Below are 26,205 nucleotides of genomic sequence, written 5' to 3'. Positions count from 1 at the left end.
GAAGCAATAGCTGTGTTGAAACATACCTTAGCCACCAAAAAGAAAGACTGGTATGAAAAGAAATGGCAGGATTTATTAAAGGCATCTTGTTTTAACGTCAATATTACCTTTTGGCACATAATATCTCATGGTAGTGTATCTCTTAGTATGCCTACAGACCATTATTTCCAACCAAGGGGCCTATTATGATGGGGGGGCGGACATAGTCTGCCCGCCACCGTAACGAAGCGCGGGACCGCCTGCCGAAGATGCGGAGGTCGCGCCTTGCACATTAGGATGCGCCCACGACACTGGCGGGCTTATCCTGTGCCTTTTCCATTGTGGGTGGATCTGCTGGCTGCAGACCCGCCCGCAATGGAAAAGGACTGTGCACATCATTGCCATGCACTACATGGCAGGCACCATGTGGTGCCTGCCACGCAGTGCATGGCAATGAGGGGGGTACCATAGGTACCCCCCATGTGCACCCCCACCCCACTTCACCCTGGGGGCCCACAACGCCGCCGTGGAAAGGCATACGACTGCCAGCATTGTAATATGGATGGCGGTGTCTTTCAGACACCGCCACCATAAGCAGGCACTTTTTCGAGTCGACCGTCGGAAAAGCGGCCGACAGTCTTTCCATTCGCCACAGACCCTCCAACCATTATTATATGGCCGGGGGTCTTTGCTGTGTGGATGGCGGGCGGATCGCTCCCACCGAGAGGGCAGTGACTAACGCCGGCCCATCTGGGGGCGATCTGCCCGCCATCCTAATGGGCCCCCAAGTCTTTCGATCAATCATTTTATGGGCCTTCATTTAAAACAGGAGCTTACACTTTCTTATCTTTTGGGAAGTGATCCAGCCATGGCCTGATACCCGCTTCTGATGAAGAGCAATTAACATCATCAAGTCAGTTCGCCTAGATAAGACCCCATGACCAGATATGTTTCTGGGAGATTTATATAAGTCGGAAATTGCTGTATGGGAACCCTATATAAATGTACTATCCAATGCTATTGCTGATCTTAACTGATACCTGAGTGGGATTCCACATTATGCCGATTTACAAAAAGGGTGACAGAGGGATCTGAGAAACTACAGGTCGATAAGTCTCCTAGATAATCTCCAAATATTTTCTGTAAATAACTGTTTGACAAGCTTCAAGAGCTTCAGGCCAAAATTAGTACCAATAACCAAGTTATTTGTTCTACATTGATACTATGGAAATACATCTAGTTGAAAAAAGGGCATCTGTATATACCCTTCATCAATCTAAGGGCCGATTTCGTCATGGTCCCAAAGAAAAAAACTGGAAGAAATGAGGTAAAATGGGTGTTCCCCCTCCCATATTAAATTTACTAATTAAGCTACATCTTTCCAACTATGCCCAGGTCAGATGGGGAAGGGCCAGTGAGTTCACAAATCGCCTCCCAATTGACAGGGGGGCTCGCCAGGGATGAGTACTGGCACATACACTTATTTTGCTGTACATCAATGGTGTAGTAGATTTGTTGGAGATACCCTTTTATTGTCCAGGACTCCCGTTGGCCTACAGACTCCCTCACCAAGTTCTAAGATGTTTGCAGTCTAAGAGGTCTAGAAATTAATACACAAAAAACAAGTTTGTGATATTTAATTCCCACAAAGGCTCCAGGGGCAGATTGCAATTGGTAAGCGATACTCTCGAAAAAGTCCAAACCTTTGACTATCTTGGTATAAGAATAGCCAGTCCACAATAATAGAGGCCCCAAATCAAAATATCCAGTCTGTTAGGACAGCACGGAGCAGTAGCAATTTTAAAACTGCACAGGGGCAGTCAGTCCAGATCAATCTCACCGGCTCTCCAAGTATATAAAATGAAAGCTCAATCAGCTGCATTATATGGAGCAGAAAGATGGGGTAAGGAGGCCGTATTCTCATTGACTGCAAAAGAAAACAGTTTTGTTAAATCATTATTAAGCCTCCCTCAGAGCTCACCCACTGTACATTTGATCTTGAACACCGACCTAAAGTCCATTGAGCATTTAGCTGCCCTGAAGCCTCTTCTTCACTAGATAAGGTAGTGGTCCCAGCATGAATTGTTACCTTTTAGAAATGCAATGGTGGAAGTTTTCTAGCTTGACACCAGCCCAAAGATAAGATGGTTCTGTCATGTGAAATTGGGGTTCCTTAAACTTAGTATGCAATCAATGTGGAGTGATCCAGCAGCCATTGGAAAATAAGCAAATGCTCTTATATGTTGGGAAACCATTACTGAGCAGTGGCATTTGCCTACTATGAATGGGAAACTCAGAGATCAATTTTTGGCTCACAAGCCTTTTACCAAGTTTTAACCCAATCTTGATTAGATTCAACCCCTATTAGCTAAGAGTCTCTATATTACGTTTAGAATTGGCACCTAACCTTTGAGATCGTTCTCTTCAAAGTGGCTCTCTTCTTTGAACATTGTTTGTATATGTTTATGTTGCCCTCAAACCATTGAGAATTTCGATCATGTGGTATTCTTTTGCCCAGCTTATCTCTGATTTAGGTCTAAGTGGATTAGGTCTTTGTTTAAATCTTGGTTTGAGGAAATACCAAGAGGCTTCCAGACTCTTAAATCTGATACAAGCAGGTTGACTGTTTTCGGACTAAGCAAGTTTCTTTTTTCAGGCTGGTCATTAAGAAACAGCTTAATCTCTTTAAGTCCCCCCAGTGGTGGGCAAGATGCCAGAAGTCAACTTTCCACTGATGCATGATCAATATCAAATTGTAGCTGTTAATGCCAATGCACTGCCCCCACTTGGGTGTAGCATGTACAACCTCTTTTTTAGCACTATGCATTTACAAAAGATCATGGTTGACACAGTGGGTCAAATTTATAGGGGTACTGTGTATGAGGGCTTTAAATAGGTCTGTATATATTTTGCATGTTATTATTGTTTTTAATTCTAATATATAATTAACTGTGTTTTATATGTGTTTTATGGGGTTGTGCCCTGAAATAAACATAGTTTGATGATGATGATAGCATTAACTTGGGTTGTCATGTCGCGTTTGCTGTAGATGATGATCCCATCGTCCTGATGAAAAGTGGTCCTGTTCAATGTTTTGCTTTTTGGGTGATACAAAGCAGCTTGAAGGGGGATCGTCTGGCAACCAGTAACTAATGTAGGGCCCTTAAGGCGGGGAGGTGTGGGCTTGTGACTTAATATGTAGAAGTAGTCTGGCAGCTGGGTTTTGAATTTGTTGTAGTCTTTTCATAGTTGATAGAGGTGATCCATGGTAGAGGCCATTGGTGTAATCAAGTTTAGACAGTACAAAAGAGATAATAATTTGGACCTTGTGTGGAAATCCTAGGTGGGGAAGAGGTGTTGCAGAGTTTTCATAGTAATGAAGCTTGATCTTTCTAACTTATCCACTTGGGCATTCATTGATAGCTTGGAGTCCATGGTAATTTCGAGGTTTCTTACTTCCTTGGATACTTTAGGAGGTGGTCCCGGATCATCAGGCAAGGTGCAGAGTGGCTCATAATTTTTCCAATGACCACAGGTGAGTATTTCAGTTTTGGACACATTCAATTTGCGATGGCTCTATGTCATCCACTGATCAACGTCTCAAAGGCAACTGAAGATTTTTGAGTTTTAAAATGTATTTAGGGATTTACAGTCTAAGAAGTATTTGTGTGCTATCTGTGCAGTTTCTGTGTAGTTATAGCAGGTGAGCTGAAATTCATTGATGAGAAAGGAGAAGTATGGATGACATTTGTTCTATTTTGTATGTATGATGTGATCCAATCAGGAGCAGTCCCCTCTATGGCAGCTTTTTGGAGTCTTTGGATAAACGTGTCCAAGGCTGCTGAAAGGTCCAGAGAAGTAGTGAAAGAACCCCATTGTGTCCTACTATCTTTTTATGGTCATCCCAAATGGCAAGTAGGGTAACTTCTGTGCTCTTCCTGGTCTGAATACTGTTTGTAAGTCAGAAAGTATAGAATTATCTTCATGTATTCTTAAAAGCTTGTGTGAATCTGCCCTGAAATGTCCAATTCTCTAATAGCAATAGTGCAAAGAGGGCACCGTCTTTCCTATTTTTACTAATTGTATATGAATTTGCCTCAATATTCCAATTCAGTTAATGTTTTAAATGTTTTGGGACCAATTAATAAAGGCATGTATTAGTATGAAAAAGAGTACTACAAGAATACTGCTTTATATACTCCGAAGTGCCTTTCTGAATAGCCCCGAGACAGTGCTTATGTGGATGATCAAGCAGAAATGTGCAGACGTTGTGCAAGAGCATTGATGGACAGTGCTTTAATCCCTCTAATGGAGCATTATACGTCAGCACTAGATCACCAATTACAGGCCTAGTGTCACACTGCCAGTGTAATTGACTGTGCAATGCCCAGTTAGGATCTGCATTGTTAATCATACTCTATTATGATACCATTTTTGTAAGTTGGTTGGACTGGAATGTTGCTCCTAGTAATTATCAGTGACTGAGATTAACTCAAGCATTCCACCCATCAACTTTTTTTTCCTCAGTTTGATACATTAGGTCTGATGGGCATGCCCTGCGTGAGTCTCCAGCTCACTGCACCATAGAAATCAAAATACACCTCATTGATTTGGTCCAAAAAGGTCAAAACCGATCTGGGGCTGTTTGTGTTACCATCTAAACGGTTCCTTGCCAGGCAGTCCAAGCCTGGACAGCTACTTCAGGAGAAGGACCAAGACTGAGTTCCATATAGCTGGTCCCCGCCTATAGTGTCAAAGTGGGCAAAAAAATATGGACTATAATGTGGGTCAGAGTAATTAACTGTGGCTTAAATTAATTCAAGTATTACATCCATCACCTTTTTGTTTTCTCAATACCTCATTGTGAGGCACACTATCTAAAAGATATTTCCGATTTTAATCAGAATTAGGGCCTGCTGTAAGCTCTTTTTCTTACTTGCATTTGTGTTTGTTAACTTGTTAAACTGGCTTCCTCGTCTCTTTGCATATCACAAGTGGAGCAGTCAAATAAGTCACCCTAATGTCAATCAGCCTACTTGAGTGAGGAGACTGGATAATCAGATGCCCAAAGGAAAAGGCCACCTCCTCTTTTGGAGAAGTCAGGCACCTTTGATCATAAAGGGAGTGAATCAAAACACCTCTGATGTCTTGGGTGAATACCAAGCTATTCTCATAAAGCTGTAGGCAACTGAATGATTCAGTTTTATCATTTTCACTTGTGTCTTGCACAAGCAGGGAGGATTTTGGCAGCTAACCTAAAGAACCCCTCTGTGTGCCTCAGCAGGGCCCTATTTCCAAACGTGTGTTTGCTCACATAATATTGATCTCTGGATTCTCTGGGTCATTGCCACGCGTGGCTCTTGCTCCTATAAAGTTAAATTTTCACCAATCGAAACAAGTCACAAAAATCCAAATCTGCAGATCTCATAATTGAACAACGAAGAAGATGAAGAAGCTTCTCCTAGCCCTCTGGTTAGCCACACTAGCCATCACAGCTCGGGGTGACCCGCTGGGGCTTTCCGAGCTTGAGAGGAAAACATTGGACACTGTTGTGGAAAAGTTCAACTGGGAACCTGGCCAGAAATATGCCCATAAACCTGTGGCTGTCCAAAGCAGAGAAGAAAAAGTATGTACACCTCAAGGGGACTTTGAGGGGTTTGGGGGAAGGTGGGAAGGGGGTGTGTGTCGTTGGAGCTCACTCTTAAGGGGACGGAATTTAGTGATGTATTGTTCATTTTATTTTAGGAAAAAATAGCAGGATGGGACAGAAGTACAAGTGGTAAAAAGCCAGATGCTATTGTATAAATGGGCCCCATTTCTAGGGTCAAATTTGCCTATAGGGCAATCTGGCAGTGAGAGGAGGGCTGGTCTGACAGGTCAATATGTGGGCCGGTTTCTTGACAGTTTGTGGGCATGTTTCATTGTCTGTGGGGGCAGTTTTTTTCTCTTGATTCCCCTGATATTCCCACAGACATTGCATTTAGCAAGCAACAAGCATCGGTCTCCCACACCTTGCAAACACCAAACAGTGTACCTTTATAAGTTCAAACGTGCCCTGATTTTTGAATATGGGCCAAACGTTTTTAGCTATTGAATTCACTTTTATTTTGGTTTTCATGGCTATTTACTCGCCGACCCTTCCAGCTTCCTCTGACTGAACATAATTTCAGTAAGGGTAGGAATTTGGGATCACTCCAAGATAGACATAATCTCTGCTTGGCTAGCAAAAGCTGGGACCGAGTCCCTAATATCAATATTTCCAGACATCTGGGTGTAAACATGCTAAAATCCCGCAGAAACCCCAGCAGGGAAAATTGCCATATATTCTGATATAGTTGATGATGAGAGGAGATAAAGGGCCCTGTTAGCAGAGGTGAATTGGCATGCTACGAAATCACGGTAACTTTCCAACCAGATGTTGCCACTCACATAGATGTGTGACACACCAGTGCTAAAATTAGACAGTGCTTTAAGGCGGCACCACAAATTGTTGCACTGTCTTTGGTGCCTCCGAAAGGGGCTGTGTCACAGCCTCTCCTAAATCGGCGTTCGCCATGTTAAAATCGAAGGCTTTACTCAAACGTACAAAACAAGGAACGAACCGGAGGTGGAGAGGTCTATCTTTACATTAAACCCCATGTAAATTCTGCACAGTGAGGCGGTACTGGAGATTATACGAAGCAAGAGTTTTGAGCACCGAGGCCAGACATTTAACAGGCCTAAAGTCTGGGCTTTAAGTGGGCCGGGTCTCACGCGGTCTGAGCCCCGGCAGTTTGTTAAAGGGGACCTCGAAACGGGTCTCTGTCGGGCTCTGTTTTGTGCCCTGGCACAGGCGGTCCGTGTTTTTCCGGACAGCAATGACAGCAGGCACATCATGTGCGAGTGCACACACTGCTCTCTTTTCACTAGTGTTGTAGGTCTGATGTTACTTGTATTATTTCTAGATGCAATGACAAACAGCAAAATACAAGTCGGGCGGCACACTATGCTAAGCGCAGATTTTTTAGTTTAAGTGTTTTTAAGCCACACCCTTAATTACATTAGTCACGCCCCTTTGAGAGACCCTCCAGTTTTTTCATCCCACTTAAACCCCTTCCTAACGTCATAAGACTTTGCGGTCCAGATAGTAAAATAGACACATTTCGCTTCCAAGAAATTCTACAAAAGGAGTAAGCATGCAACACATTCACATAGATATCTGCAGTGAAAAAATTCTACTTTACTGAACTTTTTGTACCATTTCTAACACAGCGGACCACCCACCATGCGTCCTTATAGGTCTTTGGTATGCTTTATAGCATACCCCAAAAGGCCTTCATTTCACATAGCTGTTGCTGCAAGTTTGTTTGAATAACAAATTATATTGTTTTTGTGTTGTAAAATGATCTGCTCTTGGAGCTTCTGATGTTGCAACAGGAACAGTTGCAATAGCTGAAGCTTTTAGATTCAGGGCTGAATTTGTGCCGGTGTTTGCCGGTGCTGCATCTTGCACTCAGCGCTACAAAAACATGAAGACAGCAGAGATAGCGCTGAATTTGAATTTACAGATATGTATATATGGCATTAATACATGTTTAACAGGGCATGAGAGGATAATTGTATCTAACTTTGAGGAGGTATATTAATCCGCCGCTAATTGAGCAATGTTTCTAAGGGGCATATCAACAACAACCGGCAATAATTATCGCAAAGCGCACTTAGCGCTAGGATAATTATCGCCGGCTAGCGTGGATTTTTATCGCTGAGATAGCGTGCTATTAGCAACACTTATCTCCTCAGCGATAAAAATCCTGGCGCTAACTGGCTAACGTGAGATTATCGCTGGAAACCCAGCGATAATCTCACATTAGCTTGTTGATATGGTTGATATGGACTCACAAGCTTAGCCATGATATCCTCCTTCCATAGGATATCATGGCTAAGTCAGTCCTGAAGCAGGTGTTAGGAAAGTAGCGATAACAGGTGTTATCGCTACTTTTCCTGACGCTATGCTTCATAGCGTGGGGCTTGATGATAGGAGAAATGTCGCTTAGCGACATTTCTCCTATCATGTCAGGTCAGGAACGCCCACTTTGCATCTCATTAGAGATGCAAAGCTGGGCGTTAGAAATCCCCACGCTAAAGCAAGGTTTCACGCGTTAGCGTGACCTTGCTAATATAGCGATAAAATTATCGCCGCTTTTCGGCCGAAAACGGCCGCGAAAGCGGCGATAATTTTTTATCGCCTTGTTGTAAATATGCCCCTATGTGTGTCTAGTAGTGCTGCACAGATTTGGACATTTCACAGACTGTTGAACCAACGGAACTTACAGCACATTCTGACAAGTAGGTAGGGAACTGGGAAGTTCAGAAGTGGCAAGAAAAAAGGCCGCGATGACAGTAGTACCTTGCAGAAGGCCCAAACTTTAAGAATAGTCAGAAAGATTGACAGGTCATCCACGAAGCGGATAAGAGACACCCCAGATCAGAGGATGGACCGTGATCATATGAGGCCGGCAGACATCAGACTTGAAAGAAAAGTAGATTCCTAAGAGGATGTTGTTGCACAGAGATACTAAGGTGTCTGGGGCCCCTTTACGCACTGTCAATGCACCTACCTGCGTTGCAGTCTGAACTACTGACATCTACGAAGAGTCACAGTAGTCAGCAGCAGGTGAGGTACCAGGCCTAGAACCTTGGCAGAACTGCAACAGTTGTGTGAGGCTGGAGGTCTCAGGAGGTCTCAGAAACACAGAGTTTGTTATGGTCGAGGCGAAGTTTCCTACTTTTGAGGGATGAGGCTCCAGCTCAAGGAAGGGAAATTGGTTACGTCACAATTTCATGTTAAGATGGGTTGCTCTATAGCAATGCCTCTTATGTGGACCCTGAGAGAGGGCGAAGGATTGTAGCCACACATGTACAGGTGGAATAAACTTCTTGTCAAATGATGTGGTCATATGGATGAGATTGATGTAACCTACCAGTTTTCCACTTATTACCCCCAAACCAAAGGATTTATTGAGAGATTTAAAACTCTCCAAAGTATGATGGGTATTTTAGAGAAGCCCCTTGAGAGGGAGTAGGATTTCCTCAGGCAGTGTCTCCTTGCTGCCTAATGGGAAGTATCATAAAATGGCATGGGATTTAACCCAGCCATTGAGCCATTGAGCTTCTGTACAGGCAAATTGTCCGCAGCCCATTGTCGCTTGTCAATGAGGATTGGGAAGGAAGTCTAAGGTCTTCCACAGGTGATGTTGATGACTGTGCTAGGTCTCAACTGCAAGATGGGGGAGCTGACACCAAAGGCAAAGAGTAATATTCAGGTGTGTCAATAGCTTCTGAATAAAGGGACTGATCACAAAACAATACTAACTTCGTACTAGGAAGGACAGAAAGTTCTCACAATGAAGGCTATTTGGCCCAGGTCTCTTGGGCAAAAGGACCCCTGTCTTTTCTGAAGAAGAGCAGTGAGGGCACCTGGTTGATAGATTTAAGTTCTAGCCAGAATCCCTTTTGGTTGTATCACAGAAATGAGCTAAAGCTATACCACGGTTGTGAGGAGATGGAAGTGATTTTTTTTTATTGGCGATAGGAATGAGGGGACCGGTGAGGCCCTCCAGGACTTACTACACAGAGCTCCTAAGGATGCCTCATTGAAGAGAACTGGTCTTTTTCACGATTTCATGCCTTGTCAAGGACTGGATGCAGTGAGTTCTGAATTTCATTCTTGATTGCATGAGCTAAAGGAATCCCCTCCCAGTTGGCACAGTGCCGCCCAGCACTAAATATATTTGTAAAAGGTGTGAAGTGTCTTAAAAAGGATGAAAGGGTCACAAAGCACAGAAACTCAACTTGGCAATAATGATACTCCTTGATTGTAGCTGAAATACGCAGAATTTGAAATGCAAGGCAGCAAAACGATTCTGAATAGGTTTTTAGAAAAATTTCCAGTCAAATACTCCCTAAAAAAATAACCCAAAAGGAATCCTGCTGAAAAACAGAGAGGACAATTTCAGGAACAAAAAGATATCTGAATGGATGAGGAACGTGATGAAAAATAGGGGAATAAAGGCATTACCACACATATTACTCTGGCAGAAGCCTCCTTCTATAGGCTCTAAGCAGGAAATGACAGCACAGGAAGAAGATTAACACGTTCCTGGATTGGGATCTTCAGGGTAGAAACACTGGAGAGACAACCATCACGAATAGGCATAAATATAAGGCTACTCACGCCAGTGGAATGACGCATCCAAGAAAAGCCTGATGAAGGAAAAGTAACCCCATGTTTGACACTCCCTATGTCTCAGTATCTTGCCAGATGCCTCCTCCACATAACACTTCATATTAGAAACATGGAACTCCCTGCTGAATGGCTGTGACTGTGGAGGCATCGGTGCTGTTGGGTTGGTGTGGGAGAAAACTCCTTACCATGCACCGAGCGCAAGAATAAAAAATGCACTGTCTTCCTACTCAAAGGCACATGGTTCATTCAGAGACAAAACACACCTACTAAGCAAGAAGAGTGTAGGGTTGGCCTGAGACAGGTGTTAGGGCTCTTCTCTGTCCCCAGTGGTCTAACACTAGTATATATGCACAGCATAGATCCAGTAACCAGTCTTCCTGTGAAGAGTTACATCAGTAGAGTGTCAAACAAGGTCCAAAACTAAACCAAAGTAGAGGTAACTAAGATCTTGGACCCAGGCATGATTGAGAACTCCCAGAGTCTATGGGTGAGTCCAAACATGTTAATGTCTGAGCAAAGTATCAAGAGCTTAAGATTTTGCATGGACTACCCTGATCTCAATGCGGTCGCACAGACAAATTCTCACCTAATTCCTTATGTGGGCAAACTAGTGGTCCAAATATGAGCTGCACAGAAATCGAAAATGAAGCACCCCCATAAGAAAACTCTAAGGGCCTTATTACGAGCCTCGCAGTCCATAGACCACCAGACTCTGGGAGGGGGTATGGGAGTGGAGGTCTAGCCACCGCCGCACCGGTGGTCCTACCGCCGTATTATACTTTTAGCGGTCGGACCGTCATTTATCAGCCACAACCGACAGGGAACCGTGTTCCCTGGTGGTAGTGTGGTGGTTAGTGGCACGTAATATGCTGGCGGTGCTGCTGTGGAACCACCATGCATATTTTCAGTTTCCCGACTACCAGCCTTACATGGCAGTTGGCATCACCATGTAAAAGCTGGTGGTGGATAAACAATGGGGCCCCTACAGGCTGCCCTTGCCCCATGCAGGTAGATGCATGTAGGTGGGCAAATGTTGTGCCCCCCTGTGTGCAAGCACACCCCAGTTCCAGTACAAAATGGACTTTACAGTCCATGCCATTCTGGAACGCACTGTGGTGGTGCCACCGCAGGACCGTATTAAAGGCTCATTGAGCCTTTTTACTGCACTGCTGCGGAACCGCCATTCTGCCCGCCCACGAAACAACAATGTGTATCATAATTTGGCAGATGGGCAGCATTTGGGTTTGGTGAAGCGGAAGCGGGGAGGTGGTGAACCACTCCGCTCCCACACCGCCAAACTCGTAATGAGGCCCTAAGACTAATGGACAAAGTATCAGGAGAAAAATGAAAAGTCACCCTGCAGCAGAAAATTCACCATGGAAACGCGCACATGGAAAATAAAAATGAACACGCCCTCAATACTAAGGCCTAAGAACTTTTATATGCAAATAAGATTTTCTATTAATAGATTTTGCAAATTCAGCATGGTATGATCATTGTTAGGGTGGCTTTGGTAAATCAGAAACGCCAGTGTAATATTTTAAAACTACTCAATTATTTGACACTAACCCATCTCTAAAGGTAAGAGAAATCTCCCAACTATGCTCTCAGCAACTGCAATCCAGAGATGATCAGCGCAAAATGAAACATTTCTCAAACAATGTCTCATAGAATTAACACCAAAACGTCATCAGAAGAACACACAGAAGAAGTCCTTGAATATTTTAATTTCAGTACACAATGGAAGATTTATTCACAATAAACACTTCCTAACACAATAGTTCAATTTTCTAATCATTGACGCCATTCACTTGGTGCTCTGCTGAAAGAAGAAAAGAGATGGTTTGCACTGTGACACTGATTGAAAGGGGAGATTGAGCGGGATGAGCGGAACACCCAAAATTGCATCCATATTAAAATAAATGGCATCTCATTAGAAAATTTAGCCTAAGTATTTCGCAGTATTAATTACATTTCTAAATTACTGGACTTCCATCTTTTCTCACATCCCTGCCATGACCCAAGTAGTGGTTGCACCTGATCCCTTCATGGCACTCCTAAGCTACAATGGGAATATTCCTAAGTCCGGTCGCAGTCTTGTGTCAATGGCACTTTTACTTGCTAAACGCGAGATCGGGGTGCATTGGGGCACTGGTTGGGTTCCTACTGTCGCAGTGTGGCTCAAAAGTATGACACATTGCAATAGCACCAGCGGGGACTAAGCACAGCTACAGCCACTCACATCTCGGTCTAAAGATATTTTGCAGTCCCTTTGGAAGTACCACCTCATCCTAAAACCCACCGCTACAGATTGATCACTACCCCCACCCTAATCACTTTACCACCCTCTCCCTTTCATTCTGGGTCCAATGCCCTTCTTTGTGATGTGGTGATGTTCCTTTACTTCCATGTATACAATGTATATGCTGATGTTGTCATACTCCTGGCTATGTTGTGTTCATGATGGAGCACCCTGCACCTTGCTGCACTCTTAATCTACCTCTGTATGCTGTGTTTCATTGAGGTTATGTTGTTGTTGACATTGCTCTTTTTGTATGAAAACCTCATAAATACATTAAAAAATTACAGTTCTAAATCACTCAGTAAACATTTCAAGTTTCAAGTGCAACATTATTAATTCATCCATTATGACTCTATACATTGTTGAAACCTTCAGAAATATTTTTCACCCAACAATACAGATTGGCACATTTTAAAAAACACTTCTAATCCCCCTTCTGATTATTTAAAAAAATCATTTGAACCCAATTAGTAACTTTATTAATCAACCATTATTTTTTTCGAAGTTTTCAACTTCTTGGTTAATTGGACGTTCTCCTCCATCTTCTTCATCTGGGTGGAATACTCATTGCCAATATTCATTCAATTCAAAGTCCTTCAATCTTTTCCTTTTAATTGAAGAATTCTCTTCACTGCTTCTACTTTTACGATTTTAGTATACCTTTTTACCATACCTTCTGTTATTTGTAACTCCACCACCAAAACTACTTACCCACTCACCTACCTTTCCAAAACCACTCTCTATCTTCTTTATTCAAGATCCTATAGCTTCCCACAAACCTGGATCTTCTAATAACCTAATTTCATTTGTCATTAACTATGTTAGTAATGTAAGAGTCAATCATTCCACTATAATCTAGTTTGTATGTACAGAAATTCTTCACTTTAATTACTTTATAGACACAGCCCTCCTTTGCCATGAGTATATCTAAAGCGAGACAGTTCTGCATCACCATTGCTCTCATTGCCAACATCTCTATATTCACTAATTAAATGACCCTATAGTATCTGCAGCAAGTCATTCTACAACTTTAGAAAATTTCCGAATCTTCACATCATTCATGGCTATTTCCGTAGGAGGAATGATAAACCCTAAAACATCCATAACAGCTTGTCTAAAATCTCTTATCACTCTCCACAAATGATGTTCCTCTTCTAATTCTTCTACAAGATAAATTCTAGGGAAAATTAAAGCTAGATAACATGAATTCATCCAATTCTATGGTAAATTGAAATAAACAGTCTTCCCACAAACATAATAAATACCTCTTATAATAGTGTCTTCTTCAATCAAACGTTTTCCGCTAACTTCAAAAGTTATATTACAAATACTCTCATCAACAAACTCTACTCAACTTTGGATGTAATCCCGAAAACCAAAGCAGCTCCTCCATTCCTAATTTTATGTTATGTTATGTTATGTTATTGGTGATTTATAACGCGCACGGCTACTCAGAAGAGTGCGACCCAGCAAAAGAGAACAGTGAAAAAGAAGGAGAACAGGCTTTAAAAATAAAGGGTTTTTTCTTTCTTTAGCAAAATTGCAGAGAAAAGCGGCAAGGTTACAAGGAGGCACAAACTCAAATGCTGGGAGCAAAGAAACACCTAATAATTAAAGAGCCACAGACACACTGCAGTAAAGAGAGTAAGAGAGTTTCACTTGGGCACAGGTGGCTTCTTCACCAGCTGATGTAGGATGGAAAATGCACACATAGCAAAAACTAACGTTCATAGGGGCCTAATATGATTGTGGTCAGATCGCCACCGCCCATCCGGCGGTGGCGATCCGCCCACCAGAACTCCCTGCCCAACGGCCATTTACCCCCCGCCACATTAGCATGGCGGGGGGTACCGCGGCGGCAATCGTTGCGATTGCCTGCCAGGCAGAAAAGGCCCTATTAGGATAGGTGCGTGGGGCATGCCTTTCCATGGCGGAGACTTCGCCATGGAAAGGCATGCGGAGAATGCCTTTGGGGGCTCGTTGCGGGCCCCCGGGGGAAGTGGATGCCTGCACTTGGGGGGGTACCCATGGTACCCCCCTTCATTGGCACGCAGAGGGTGGCAGGTACCGTTGTGCATGCCAATGCACAACATCCATATTTTGCATATTCTAACAGCACCGCCCGCCGCAATGCATAATATGCAGGATGCGACCGCCAGTCCCGTTTACCGTTACGGTGGTGGGTGGACAAAGTCCGCCTGCCACCGTAATGGGCCTCATAGTTTCAATGTATTCTTTAATAATTTTAGCAAACGCATTTCCTCTAAAACCAATAACTAAATGCTTTTCACGTAAAGGTACTACTTGCTTAATTTCTTCATGGCTTGGCCTACTTGCAACTTCATTAATTTGATCTGAAACATTTCCTACTGGAATCAGTAAGCACACCAACAGGCCAACTAATACTAATATTATCATTGTTTTTTTGTCTTTTTTTTTATTTTCAAAAACCTTTATTGAAGGCAATCACTGTTAAATGCGGCATGGTGCCTACAACCCTGGTCGGGCCGGCAGCGTAGGGGACAACAAGTACCGCAGTATTACCAATGCATAAGTACACAGCAAGCTGTGTACCACCACTTTGGGCTGGCCGCGTCAAGTTAAACATTGCACAAGAAACTGATCAAGTTGTGGGGAGGCCTACTGGTCATGTGAAGCATCGGACAGTATAGTCTAATCAGGAGCTTACTAGTTCAATGACCTGGGGGCCCCAGAGGGATTCAGCTAGCGCATGGGATCAAGGGGTGCGGTCGTTCCCCCGCAGAGGTGTTGATCTTCAGATGACTCATGTAGTCCCTGTTGCCCCGCTGTGACCAATGACCTATGTGTTCATGTGCATAGATGAGAACAAGGCCAGGGTGGCCTTAGTAAATATTATCATTGTTAATAGTATTATCCCTACAATTTTACAGCATCTTCTATTTTCCAACTTGTTAGAGACTAAAAAAAATGTGGTGGCACAAAAGTATTTTTTCTTTCAGTCTATAATAAAAATTAGTATTCACTTCTAAGTTTCTAAAGGAAAAAAAAATTAAAAACCAGCATCATCAACATATATCAGTCTCTGTATTATCAGTCTCTATGTTTTATTTCTCCAGTTATTTTGATCTTTAGGCAAAATTCTTCCTGTCTCAGTAAGTTGATTTTCATCAAAATTCAATATTTCAAAAGTCTGTTTATTCCCCTTAAACCAGCCGTTGCCCCTCCTGCTGAGAGCCAACTGAGGGAGGGAGAAATAAAATGATAATAAAACTATTTTATTATTATTTTCTTTTTCTTTCCATGCTTGAGCCAGCAAGTCAGGTCTGGGCGGAGCCAGGACGAGAGCAGGGGGAGGAGTAGTACACACTGTAAGTGCGCATGATGGTTTGGCCGGCAGTCTAAGGCCGGCCAAACCAGCATGTACACTTTGATCTCTCTCTACTGCACAGCTGGGTGGAGAAAAGGCACAGTCTCCTAGGACCGTAGCGCGCGCAAACCCAGCCCGATCAGGCCAATCACGGTGCTGCTCTCATGCTGTATCACCATAAGAGCAGTGCTGTGATTGGCGTCTAGTAGCCTGGCAGTGTGCACCACCCCCTGGGGAATTGGAGTCAGGCTGGAGCAGAAGAATACCGAGTCGGTAGCCTGCAGTGGCAGCAAAGTTCTTTTTGGTTTTGTTTTGCTATTTAAACCCTACCCCCACACCTCCCTACCACCCGTCCCACCACCCGTTAAGGAGAGCAGCCACTACAACCTCAAACTGGCTCTTCTTCAATGTTGGTCTCAAGATTTGATCTTTTTTTCAAACATTATGGCTCTTATTCATTTGGAAATAGTCATCTTAATCAGTAACTTCCTCTGGCACTGTTGCTAGGTACACCCACATGGGTGAAGCATATTTCCAATTGGGAGCTCTCTTTCTAACTGGTCTTTTGGTAACTGGCAATTCACTCTCATCAACTTTCCAGCTCAAATGTCTCTTTAGATCTTCTTTCTGATTCACAGTGTTTTCTTTGGCAAGTTCTTTTCTGGCTAGTTCTTCAGCAACAGACTATCAGTCTCTTGCTCCTTCAAGACCTTGATTCAAAATTGAGCCAGCACTTAACACTCTCTTATTGGCTTTTCTCAAGGCAAATTTTCAACTCTAATTTTCAATTGCAACTTATCACTGCTTTGATCCGAGACTTTCTCTTCTTGCTGCCACTCATGCATTATGCTTTTGCGTTGCAGCAGTCCTTCTTTCTGACCACTTTCTACCTGGAAATTGGATTTTGAGGCTCTTGTTCTGAATTTTCGCTCACTTGAAACTGTTCTTTTTGACTTTCCGCTTGATCTTTATGACTCTTTGTTTGATCTTCACCAGTTACATCGTTACATAAAATCTTCACCTCCCTCTGAATACAAATCTGATTTTGGCTGTGGTTTGGTCAGCAGACTGTGCATTTGCATCATCTGTTCTTGCCTCATCCACTGTTTCAGCTACTCTCATTCTCTTTGTATGAGCAGCGTGGATCCACTGAAGCACCCTCACACACTTGACTGCACTGTTGGTGGTCAGGATCACTTTGAAAGGACCACTCTAGCCTTCAGCGAGACAGCCTCTTCGGACCTGCATGAGAATGAATACCCAATCACCCATGTTCAAACCATATCAGGGTGTATTGTTGTAGTCTTCTGTAGCTGCATTCACCCAATAAGAGACAGATTTCACCTCATCAGCCAGACCTTTGCATTAATCCAGTACAATGTAATCAGTTACAGAAACGAATGCAGCTGAAGGTAGATCTGCAAGTCTCATTGCTCTGCCAATAATCACTTCATGGGACGGCAGTCCTGTCTTTCTGTTCGGAGTACTTTTCATACTAATTAGCACATGGGGAAGTGCATCTGGCCGCTTTAATTCTATAGAAATACAAACTTTTGCCAGTTTATTCTTGAGTGTGTCATTGGTTCGCCCCACCACACCTGAGTATTGTGGTCGATAGCTACAATGGAATCTTTTCTTGATCTTAAAAGCTGTTCAGATTATCTGTTGCACTTAATTCCTGAAGTGTGTGCCATGGATCAGTCTCAATAGAAGTTGGGAGACCACATCTCGGTATTGATTCCCTCAACAACAATTTGGCGATTGTAAAGCTGCCTGCTCTCCTAGTAGAAAATGCATCGACCCATCTTAAGAACAGGCAGACCACTACCAATTTATACTTAAAGCCAGTGCAATGTGTCATCTCGATAAAGTCTGCCTGCAATCTCATAAATGGGACTTCTGATTTGCCAATGTGATTCATGATGGTAACAGTCTTTTTACCCTGATTGTTTAGATGACAAGCTATACAATGGTTACATACATCTTCAGCAACATGTCAAATTCCTGTGTTTTCCCAATACTTTTTAAAAAACATGACCAAGCTATCTTTTCCTGCATCAGTTTGATTATGCAAATATTTACACATCGGTCCCAATATTGAGTCTGTCAAAACATATTTTTGCACAACATTTACATACAGATCTTGATAATTATTGTTATAACCTAATCTGTCCCACTTCATTTGTTTTTTTAATTTTCAGGAGTATCTTCCTGTAAATCTCTTAACTCACTAAAAGAAGTCTTTGTTTAATATAAATAGAAAAAGTACACTTTACTAGAGCCTTGTACACTTGCAAGCTTTTCATTTTCACTTTCTTGAACAACTGACGCAATACCTCTCCATTTGGTCAGGTCAATATATGTTTTTCCTTATGTGACCAAATCTTTGTCGGTCTTATGTGCCTGACACTTTACAACTGCTGCTTCTTTTGGTTTTTGAATTGCATTCAACAAATCCAATATGTACATGCTGTTTTTAATTGGACCACCTCAGGATGCTATAAATCTTCTTTGTGACCACTGTTGTCTGTAATCATGAGCAACATCAAAACCATACTGCCTATCTGTGTAGATCAATACATCCACATTTCCAACAAGCAGCAAGCGCTAGTCAAGGCATTTAATTCTGCTACATATGCTGAGGTCACATCTGTTAAGGAGGATGCTTCTAATATCTCAGCTCTCAATCCTCCATATTGGTCTCTCAAACAAGAACCATCAACAAGCAATGTCAAATCAAATAACTCTAATGGGACTTCTTCATGCCTGGTCTTGGTTTTGTGCATAATTCGGTCACTTTGATACAGTTGTGTTCTATTTCATTATCAAATCCACTATTCCTATCTTCACATTTGTCTGAAATCGGAAGCAGTGTTGCCAGACTCAAAGCATTGCATCTTCAAATAGAAATATTCTGTTCTGAGAATCACCAGCACATATCGTCTTAACATGCTGCTTGACATGTGTTTTGTTTTTGCTCTTGTCAAAATAATTTTAACTGAAAGTGGGACATAGACAATTAAAGTCTGGCCCATCACAATTCCCTCAATTTGTGCAATTGCCAGACACACTGCTGCAACCAATTTTAGATATCCCGGAAGACTTACAACCACTGGTTCCAATACTCCTGAAAAATATGCCACTGAGCCCATGAGTCTGCTGTGGTTTTTGTGTAAGAACTGAAAGTGCACATCCATCGTTTTCATTGCAAAACAATTAGAACTTCATATTGTAATAAGGCATCCTGAGTGTGGGCCCATGAAACAAACTCTCTTTCAATTTCTCAAATGCTTCGAGGCACTCTTCATCAAATGGTACTGTATCTGGTACATTATTATAGTTTAGCCTTGCTAAAGGCTTGGCAATGAGAAAAGTTGGGGATCTACTGTAAATAATGCCCAATAATTCCAAGAAACATCTGAACCACACCCTGGGTGGTCATGTATTCAATTTCAAATAGCAGCAACACATTCTTTTGAGACCTTCCACACACCTTTTTGCTACATTTTTGCTGGGGAGACTTTATGTCCATTTTCGGCCAAATGATTTAACAATGCAATTGTATCAAGCTTACAATCCACCTTTTGTCTTAGATGCTATCAAAAGATCGTCTATATACTGAACTAAGGTTGAGTTACACAGCAATTAAAATATTTGCAAATCCTTTTTAAGTATTTGTGAGAAAAACAATGGAGTCTCTGTATACCATTGTGGAATCCTACACCACACGAGCACGTTATTTAAAAAATCAAATGCAAAAAGGAACGGAGAATCCTCATGCAATGGTATTAAAAAGATCGCTTGGCACAACTCAATTACAGTGTACCATGTTGCCTCTGTTGGATTCTGGTACAACATTACTGCTGGATTCAGTACCACTGGACAACAAGGAACACTGAACTTTATTTATTTTCCAGAGCTCGTGTACGATCCTCTGTATGCTATTTGGCTTTTTAATGCCCATTACCAGAGAATTGAAAATACTACCAAGCACTTCTCGAAGGAATCCCTGCTCAGTTTTTTTCTGGATTTCTGGTTTAATTCCCTTTTCATCTTCTTTACTTGGTCTTTATTGTCTAGTTTGGGGAAAAATTTCTTCTAGTTTTACTTTAATCATCACTGGTTCGTTCTGCTGTTTTGATCAACCCAATTTCTTTCCCAGTGAAATCCAATACCTATTCTCTAACTGAATGTTTTAAATCTGAAGGTAAGTATTTTCTTGTCAAGACTGGGTACATTTATACTCTAGGGTCTTCTGAACTTAATTTAAAAACGGAATCCTCATCCTTTGTTTCTATTGCAACACCATCCAGTGTGCAATAAATAACACAGTTTAACTTGCACAGAAGATCCCTTCCAAGCAAGTTCACTGGTCTTGAATCACACTAAATAAACTGCTCTTTATGTTCCATCTGTCCTATTTTAACTAGGACATTTGCTGAAGCCTGATTAACAATTTGTTTATCACTGATCCCTAGAACTTGGATTTCTCTTCCTCAGAGGGGTAGGTTAGGAACTTCCAAAGAACAAACTGTAGAACTGTTAGCCCTTATATCAATCAGAAATTAAACGGGTGGCGTTGACTTCTCCGTCAATGTACGGGCTACTTTGGTCTACCTCAAGAACTGCTTCAAGTAAGCAGTCCTCCTCCCTCTTCAGACACAGTCACTGTGAACTGCTTCCTACCATTTGTTCAGTAAGAATCATAGCATTCTGCTCATAGCCTACATTATATGGCAATTTATTTCTCATGTTTTTTTGCATTACTGGAGCTGTTGGCATTGGCATTTGAAATGTTTTCTGACTCTGCATATTCTGTCCAAAGATCTGCATATGTAACATCATATTATTTATCTGTTCCATTTGGTTTCTCTCTGAATTGTCCTGAACTCTTAATGAATTCTGTCTCCATTCTCTCTTCCAGCGCCTGATCTGACCGCAATTATGACAAGCGAAATTCTTCTTCAACACTTCATCATTCCATTTATTTCACCTCCTTGCAGCACTTGATGCATTCCATTCATACAATTTCACACAAAATTCATACTTGAAACCATTTGATTCATCAATCCTCTTTCAAATTGTTTTGTTTGAGCAATCATCAATGTTTCCTTCAATTTCTTCTGCTTTTTATCAAGATAATCACTACTGTTCTTTGCAAATTTCAAAATCATGTCAATATCCTTTGTCGACCAACACAACTCACTCTGTTGAATATGATTACTTAATTCTGATCTTAATAACAGACAAACCCCCCAACAGCATTTTTCAATGTTTGTTTTACTGTGCTATGTTTCTTAACACCTTAATCAATCTTGCATAATAGAAATGTACTGATTCTTTATGTTCCAGTGTCACACTCAATAAATTGCCCAAATTTAAACCCCTGTCAGGAATACAGTTTTTCAAATTCTCAATCCCTACCTTGTGTTTCTCAGCTGCATCTGCACAAGGTGCATTATTTGGACCAAGTCTAGCCGGTTCCTGAACTGACTATTCAACATCCACCTTAGATTTTAGTCACCAATATCCAGGAATAACAATCTCAAATAATGTATTTAAATCAGTCCACAACAACGGAGAAAGATTTGTCAGCTTATGGTTTTCATCATACCCATTTGCTCGATTTTCTGTCAATTTTGGAAAATTATGTGTAAAGGTTTACAGAACTTCCATTGTCCAAGGAGCCCGAACCATCTTTTCCTTCATATACCTCCCTTAAAGGAAACTCAGCAACCAGACTCATTCCTGCTTCTGAATCATTTACGTTTCTTGCCTCTTTTCCCTTATTGTCCTTTAATTTTTTCTTATTAACTGTCCCTTTTCTCCATTTGTCTTGCTATTTCTTCAAATATTCTTAATCCCCATTTTTCTCGATTAAATCTTTAATATGAGCTCTCAAGTAATGAGACCCAGTTCTTTAATTTCATCATGTGTTAAATCCATTTTGTAATTTTCTTTTACATTTTTCATTTGACTAACATCAACTTCTAATTCATCAACCAATTCTTCCAATTTGCCATGGGCTTCATTAACACATCTGGTTCATGTCATCACTATTGTAGGTTAATAATCCGTTCAAATCTGCAATATCTCTTCAAACTCAATTTTTAAAATTTCCAATACAATTTTTTAGGCAGTGTCTCTACCACCACTGTTCTTTCATGAATATTCTGTTTATGGTCCTCTTGTGCCCTAGTCCGACTCGTACGAGGCATTGTCATTGTTATTGATGCTCCTGATGGGCACTCGGTATATCTTCAGTAAGAGCTTGCACTGCTTCAGTATCTCCTCTACCATCCATACCAACTCCAACAGAAGTCTGTGCTGATTCCATCTGTACATCTGCATGCGGAGGAGGTCTTGAAATCAACAGTTCCTTTATGAATTTGTCTTCATCATCTGATTCCTCATTCTCTCCTTTCTCTTTATTTTTGGTATTGTTCTAGCCGTAACTATAGCTGGAAAGGCTTTAACAAATTCCATTATATCTCTAGCTTGCGTTCCAACCAACCCCTGAATGAATGTTTTATAGTTTTATTTTGTTGTCTTCTCTTTCTCTGTTGCCATGTGATCCCATTTATTGAGCACCTCAAACTGTGTAGTTCTCGACATTTGAGAATTCATCAGTGATGTCACTGACCATGTCATGAATGATGTAATATGTGACATCATCAGGAGTGGATTGCGGGCACGTGAGATGTAGTTAGTACAACTAACTATATCGGAGGAATTTCAATGGTTTTGTTCGAGTGAAATGTCTAGCTAACTATAACACCCCTAAAACCTATGGTTTTTTCAGTGAATTTCTAAGGTTTTTTAAATGCTAATTCCTAACTATATCAGGCCTGAAACCTATGGTTTTTCCAGTGAATATATATATATATATTTTTGTTGTGCTATCAGGTCGCTGGACGCCATACCTTCTTTCACTGTGCTGGACGAAACTCCTGCTGCCTAGTCTCCCCTGCCGCCGCTGCCGTCCCGGCATCTCGGCGCGGCCGCAGCAACGAGTGGACTTCATTTCCCGCAATCCTTAGCGGCAGGAAGCCGCACACGCCTCTTCCGTGCCCGGAGGCGCATTTAACTAGAGGAGAGCCCCGGTGGAGCGGGGGCTCTTTTTGTTGTGCTATCAGGTCGCTGGATGCCATACCTTCTTTCACTGTGCTGGACGAAACTCCCGCTGCCTAGTCTCCCCTGCCGCCGCTGCCGTCCCGGCATCTCGGCACGGCCGCAGCAACGAGTGGACTTCATTTCCCGCAATCCTTAGCGGCAGGAAGCCGCACACGCCTCTTCCGCGCCCGGAGGCGCATTTAACTAGAGGAGAGCCCCGGTGGAGCGGGGGCTCTTTTTGTTGTGCTATCAGGCCGCTGGACGCCATACCTTCTTTCACTGTGCTGGACGAAACTCCCGCTGCCTAGTCTCCCCTGCCACCGCTGCCGTCCCGGCATCTCGGCGCGGCCGCAGCAACGAGTGGACTTCATTTCCCGCAATCCTTAGCGGCAGGAAGCCGCACACGCCTCTTCCGCGCCTGGAGGTGCATTTAACTAGAGGAGAGCCCCGGTGGAGCGGGGGCTCTTTTTGTTGTGCTATCAGGTCGCTGGACGCCATACCTTCTTTCACTGTGCTGGACGAAACTCCTGCTGCCTAGTCTCCCCTGCCGCCGCTGCCATCCCGGCATCTCGGCGCGGCCGCAGCAACAAGTGGACTTCATTTCCCGCAATCCTTAGCGGCAGGAAGCCGCACACGCCTCTTCCGCGCCCGGAGGCGCATTTAACTAGAGGAGAGCCCCGGTGGAGCGGGGGCTCTTTTTGTTGTGCTATCAGGTCGCTGGATGCCATACCTTCTTTCACTGTGCTGGACGAAACTCCCGCTGCCTAGTCTCCCCTGCCGCCGCTGCCGTCCCGGCATCTCGGCACGGCCGCAGCAACGAGTGGACTTCATTTCCCGCAATCCTTAGCGGCAGGAAGCCGCACACGCCTCTTCCGCGCCCGGAGGCGCATTTAACTAGAGGAGAGCCCCGGTGGAGCGGGGGCTCTTTTTGTTGTGCTATCAGGCCGCTGGACGCCATACCTTCTTTCACTGTGCTGGACGAAACTCCCGCTGCCTAGTCTCCCCTGCCACCGCTGCCGTCCCGGCATCTCGGCGCGGCCGCAGCAACGAGTGGACTTCATTTCCCGCAATCCTTAGCGGCAGGAAGCCGCACACGCCTCTTCCGCGCCCGGAGGTGCATTTAACTAGAGGAGAGCCCCGGTGGAGCGGGGGCTCTTTCTGTTGTGCTATCAGGTCGCTGGACGCCATACCTTCTTTCACTGTGCTGGACGAAACTCCTGCTGCCTAGTCTCCCCTGCCGCCGCTGCCATCCCGGCATCTCGGCGCGGCCGCAGCAACAAGTGGACTTCATTTCCGGAATCCTTAGCGGCAGGAAGCCGCACACGCCTCTTCCGCGCCCGGAGGCGCATTTAACTAGAGGAGAGCCCCGGTGGAGCGGGGGCTCTTTTTGTTGTGCTATCAGGTCGCTGGACGCCATACCTTCTTTCACTGTGCTGGACGAAACTCCCGCTGCCTAGTCTCCCCTGCCGCCGCTGCTGTCCCAGCATCTCGGCGCAGCCGCAGCAACGAGTGGACTTCATTTCCCGCAATCCTTAGTGGCAGGAAGCCGCACACGCCTCTTCCGCGCCCGGAGGCGCATTTAACTAGAGGAGAGCCCCCGCGCCGCGGGATAGGCGCGCGGGTCGTGCCGTGCAAAGCCCGGGCAAAGGGCGGGCCGTCTGTGGCCGTCCGGGGCCAGAGGAGGCCGGGCAGGGCCACCCCCCTTTCTCTTGGCTATTCGGGTTGTAATTCCTGGACGTAAGACACTATCAGTCCCCCTGCTATTGCGCTATGATACTGTTATCAAGTCTGTGGTGATTTGTAACATCATTTTAACCACCAATTATGTATGTGAAATCCTTTGCCATATATTAGGCGATTAATGCTCATTACCGTTGACATTGTCGTGGTAGTTGCTATTTTACATAATATACACGCTACGTTGAAAAATGGCAACTTCTTTAAGGTCTGGGAGAAAGATTGCACAAGATTGTGCAGGGGGTACAGTTTCTGGGACCCTAGATCAATTTATTTCCAGAGCTCTTCGTGTCCTTGAACACGAAATTATTCTTACTGAAAAACAATTGTCTCTGGATCTAACGGCAAAGAGATCCTCTTTGGGTAAAATTATGTCGGTTGCTTCTCCGGAGTGTTTGCCAACTCAGACTGATCACGACTTGGCACTAAGTACCGTGATCGTGGGCTCTGATACTACTAACCACAGCACCCTGCTTTCTACCCCTGATAGTATTTCCATCCTTGAGAATAGACCTCCTATTGTGAAAGGTAGTACTATTCCCCCTGTGCCATCTGTGGAAATACCACCGGTTGTCATCACGGAAAAGGAGAGTATGACTCAATCCAAACTGGGAAAAAGGAAACGTGTGGGTGGGACTAACAGGGGTAGAAGCGCTAAAGTGCCTAAACCCTGTATTTCTTCCAAATTAACTCATCCCCCAGTTCATTGCAATACACCCCCAGCTAATTCCAGTCTCTTGTTTACCAAGACTTTGCCCAGCCAGCCCTGTGTTAACCTATTCCCTAATGGTTTTTTGGAAACTCTCGAACAATTGTTAAAATCTCTTTTACTACCTATTCTAGAGAGAGTCAAGCAACTTAGCACTAATTTAGGGAATTTGGAAAACACTGTGCTTGCCAACACGGCCATCTAGGAAAAAACTCTTGAGCACTACTCTGGTCCTGGGATTTTACCATCTTCTGACAACACCTTGCAAGATAAGACTGATTTGATTGGTACCAATCATCCCACTCTGCTTAGTAAATCTCTTAATGGTCCCACATTTTCTCCTTCCATAGTGCCTGCAATTATGACAGCTTCGGACCTTGTTAGGGAAGATGTCCCCAACCAAACCACAGTTGATAGAAACAAGTTGGCAACATTTGACTCTAACTCTGTTCCTAACACAAGAGGGATTACTGTTCATAAGAGTAGTGGCTTGTCTTCACTATCCCCTTGTATCAATTTACCCCCCCCGAGTCATCACCATATACGGTAATTCTGGCAGGTGTCCCGGAGATTCTACACGACAAGTTAGAGTCCCATAGCGAGCTTAAGAACAAGGTTATACACTGGCTTAATGGCAACAGACCTCTCCCTCCCAACCTGCGTGCTGAAATCTTGTTTGTACGAAGGGCGAGTTGGATAGGCACTAAACCCAAGGATATGGAGGGTGATTGTATTATTATTAATTTCAGGGACCCCAGAGTAGTGAGGCACATATGTTGCCATCCTAATAT

The 26,205-nt window shown here is 43.4% G+C and overlaps 1 protein-coding gene across 2 annotated transcripts in view; it reads left to right on the top strand.

The window, feature by feature from the left end:
* The first annotated feature begins 5,377 nt into the window (after positions 1 to 5,377).
* Positions 5,378 to 26,205, top strand: part of LOC146796149 (retinoic acid receptor responder protein 2-like) — a 177,593-nt gene continuing 156,765 nt past the window's right edge. Inside the window, exon 1 of one of the 2 annotated variants that reach the window (XM_085628544.1) lies at positions 5,378 to 5,605. In XM_085628544.1, coding sequence (XP_085484670.1) covers positions 5,426 to 5,605 — 180 coding nt within the window. In that variant the 5' untranslated portion in view covers positions 5,378 to 5,425. The remainder of the gene's footprint in view (positions 5,606 to 26,205) is intronic. The other variant, XM_085628545.1, reaches the window with a different exon arrangement.

Source organism: Triturus cristatus, chromosome 10, assembly GCF_964204655.1.
Source record: "Triturus cristatus chromosome 10, aTriCri1.1, whole genome shotgun sequence".
Lineage (NCBI taxonomy): Eukaryota > Metazoa > Chordata > Amphibia > Caudata > Salamandridae > Triturus > Triturus cristatus.
This window is presented reverse-complemented; position numbering and strand designations above follow the sequence as displayed.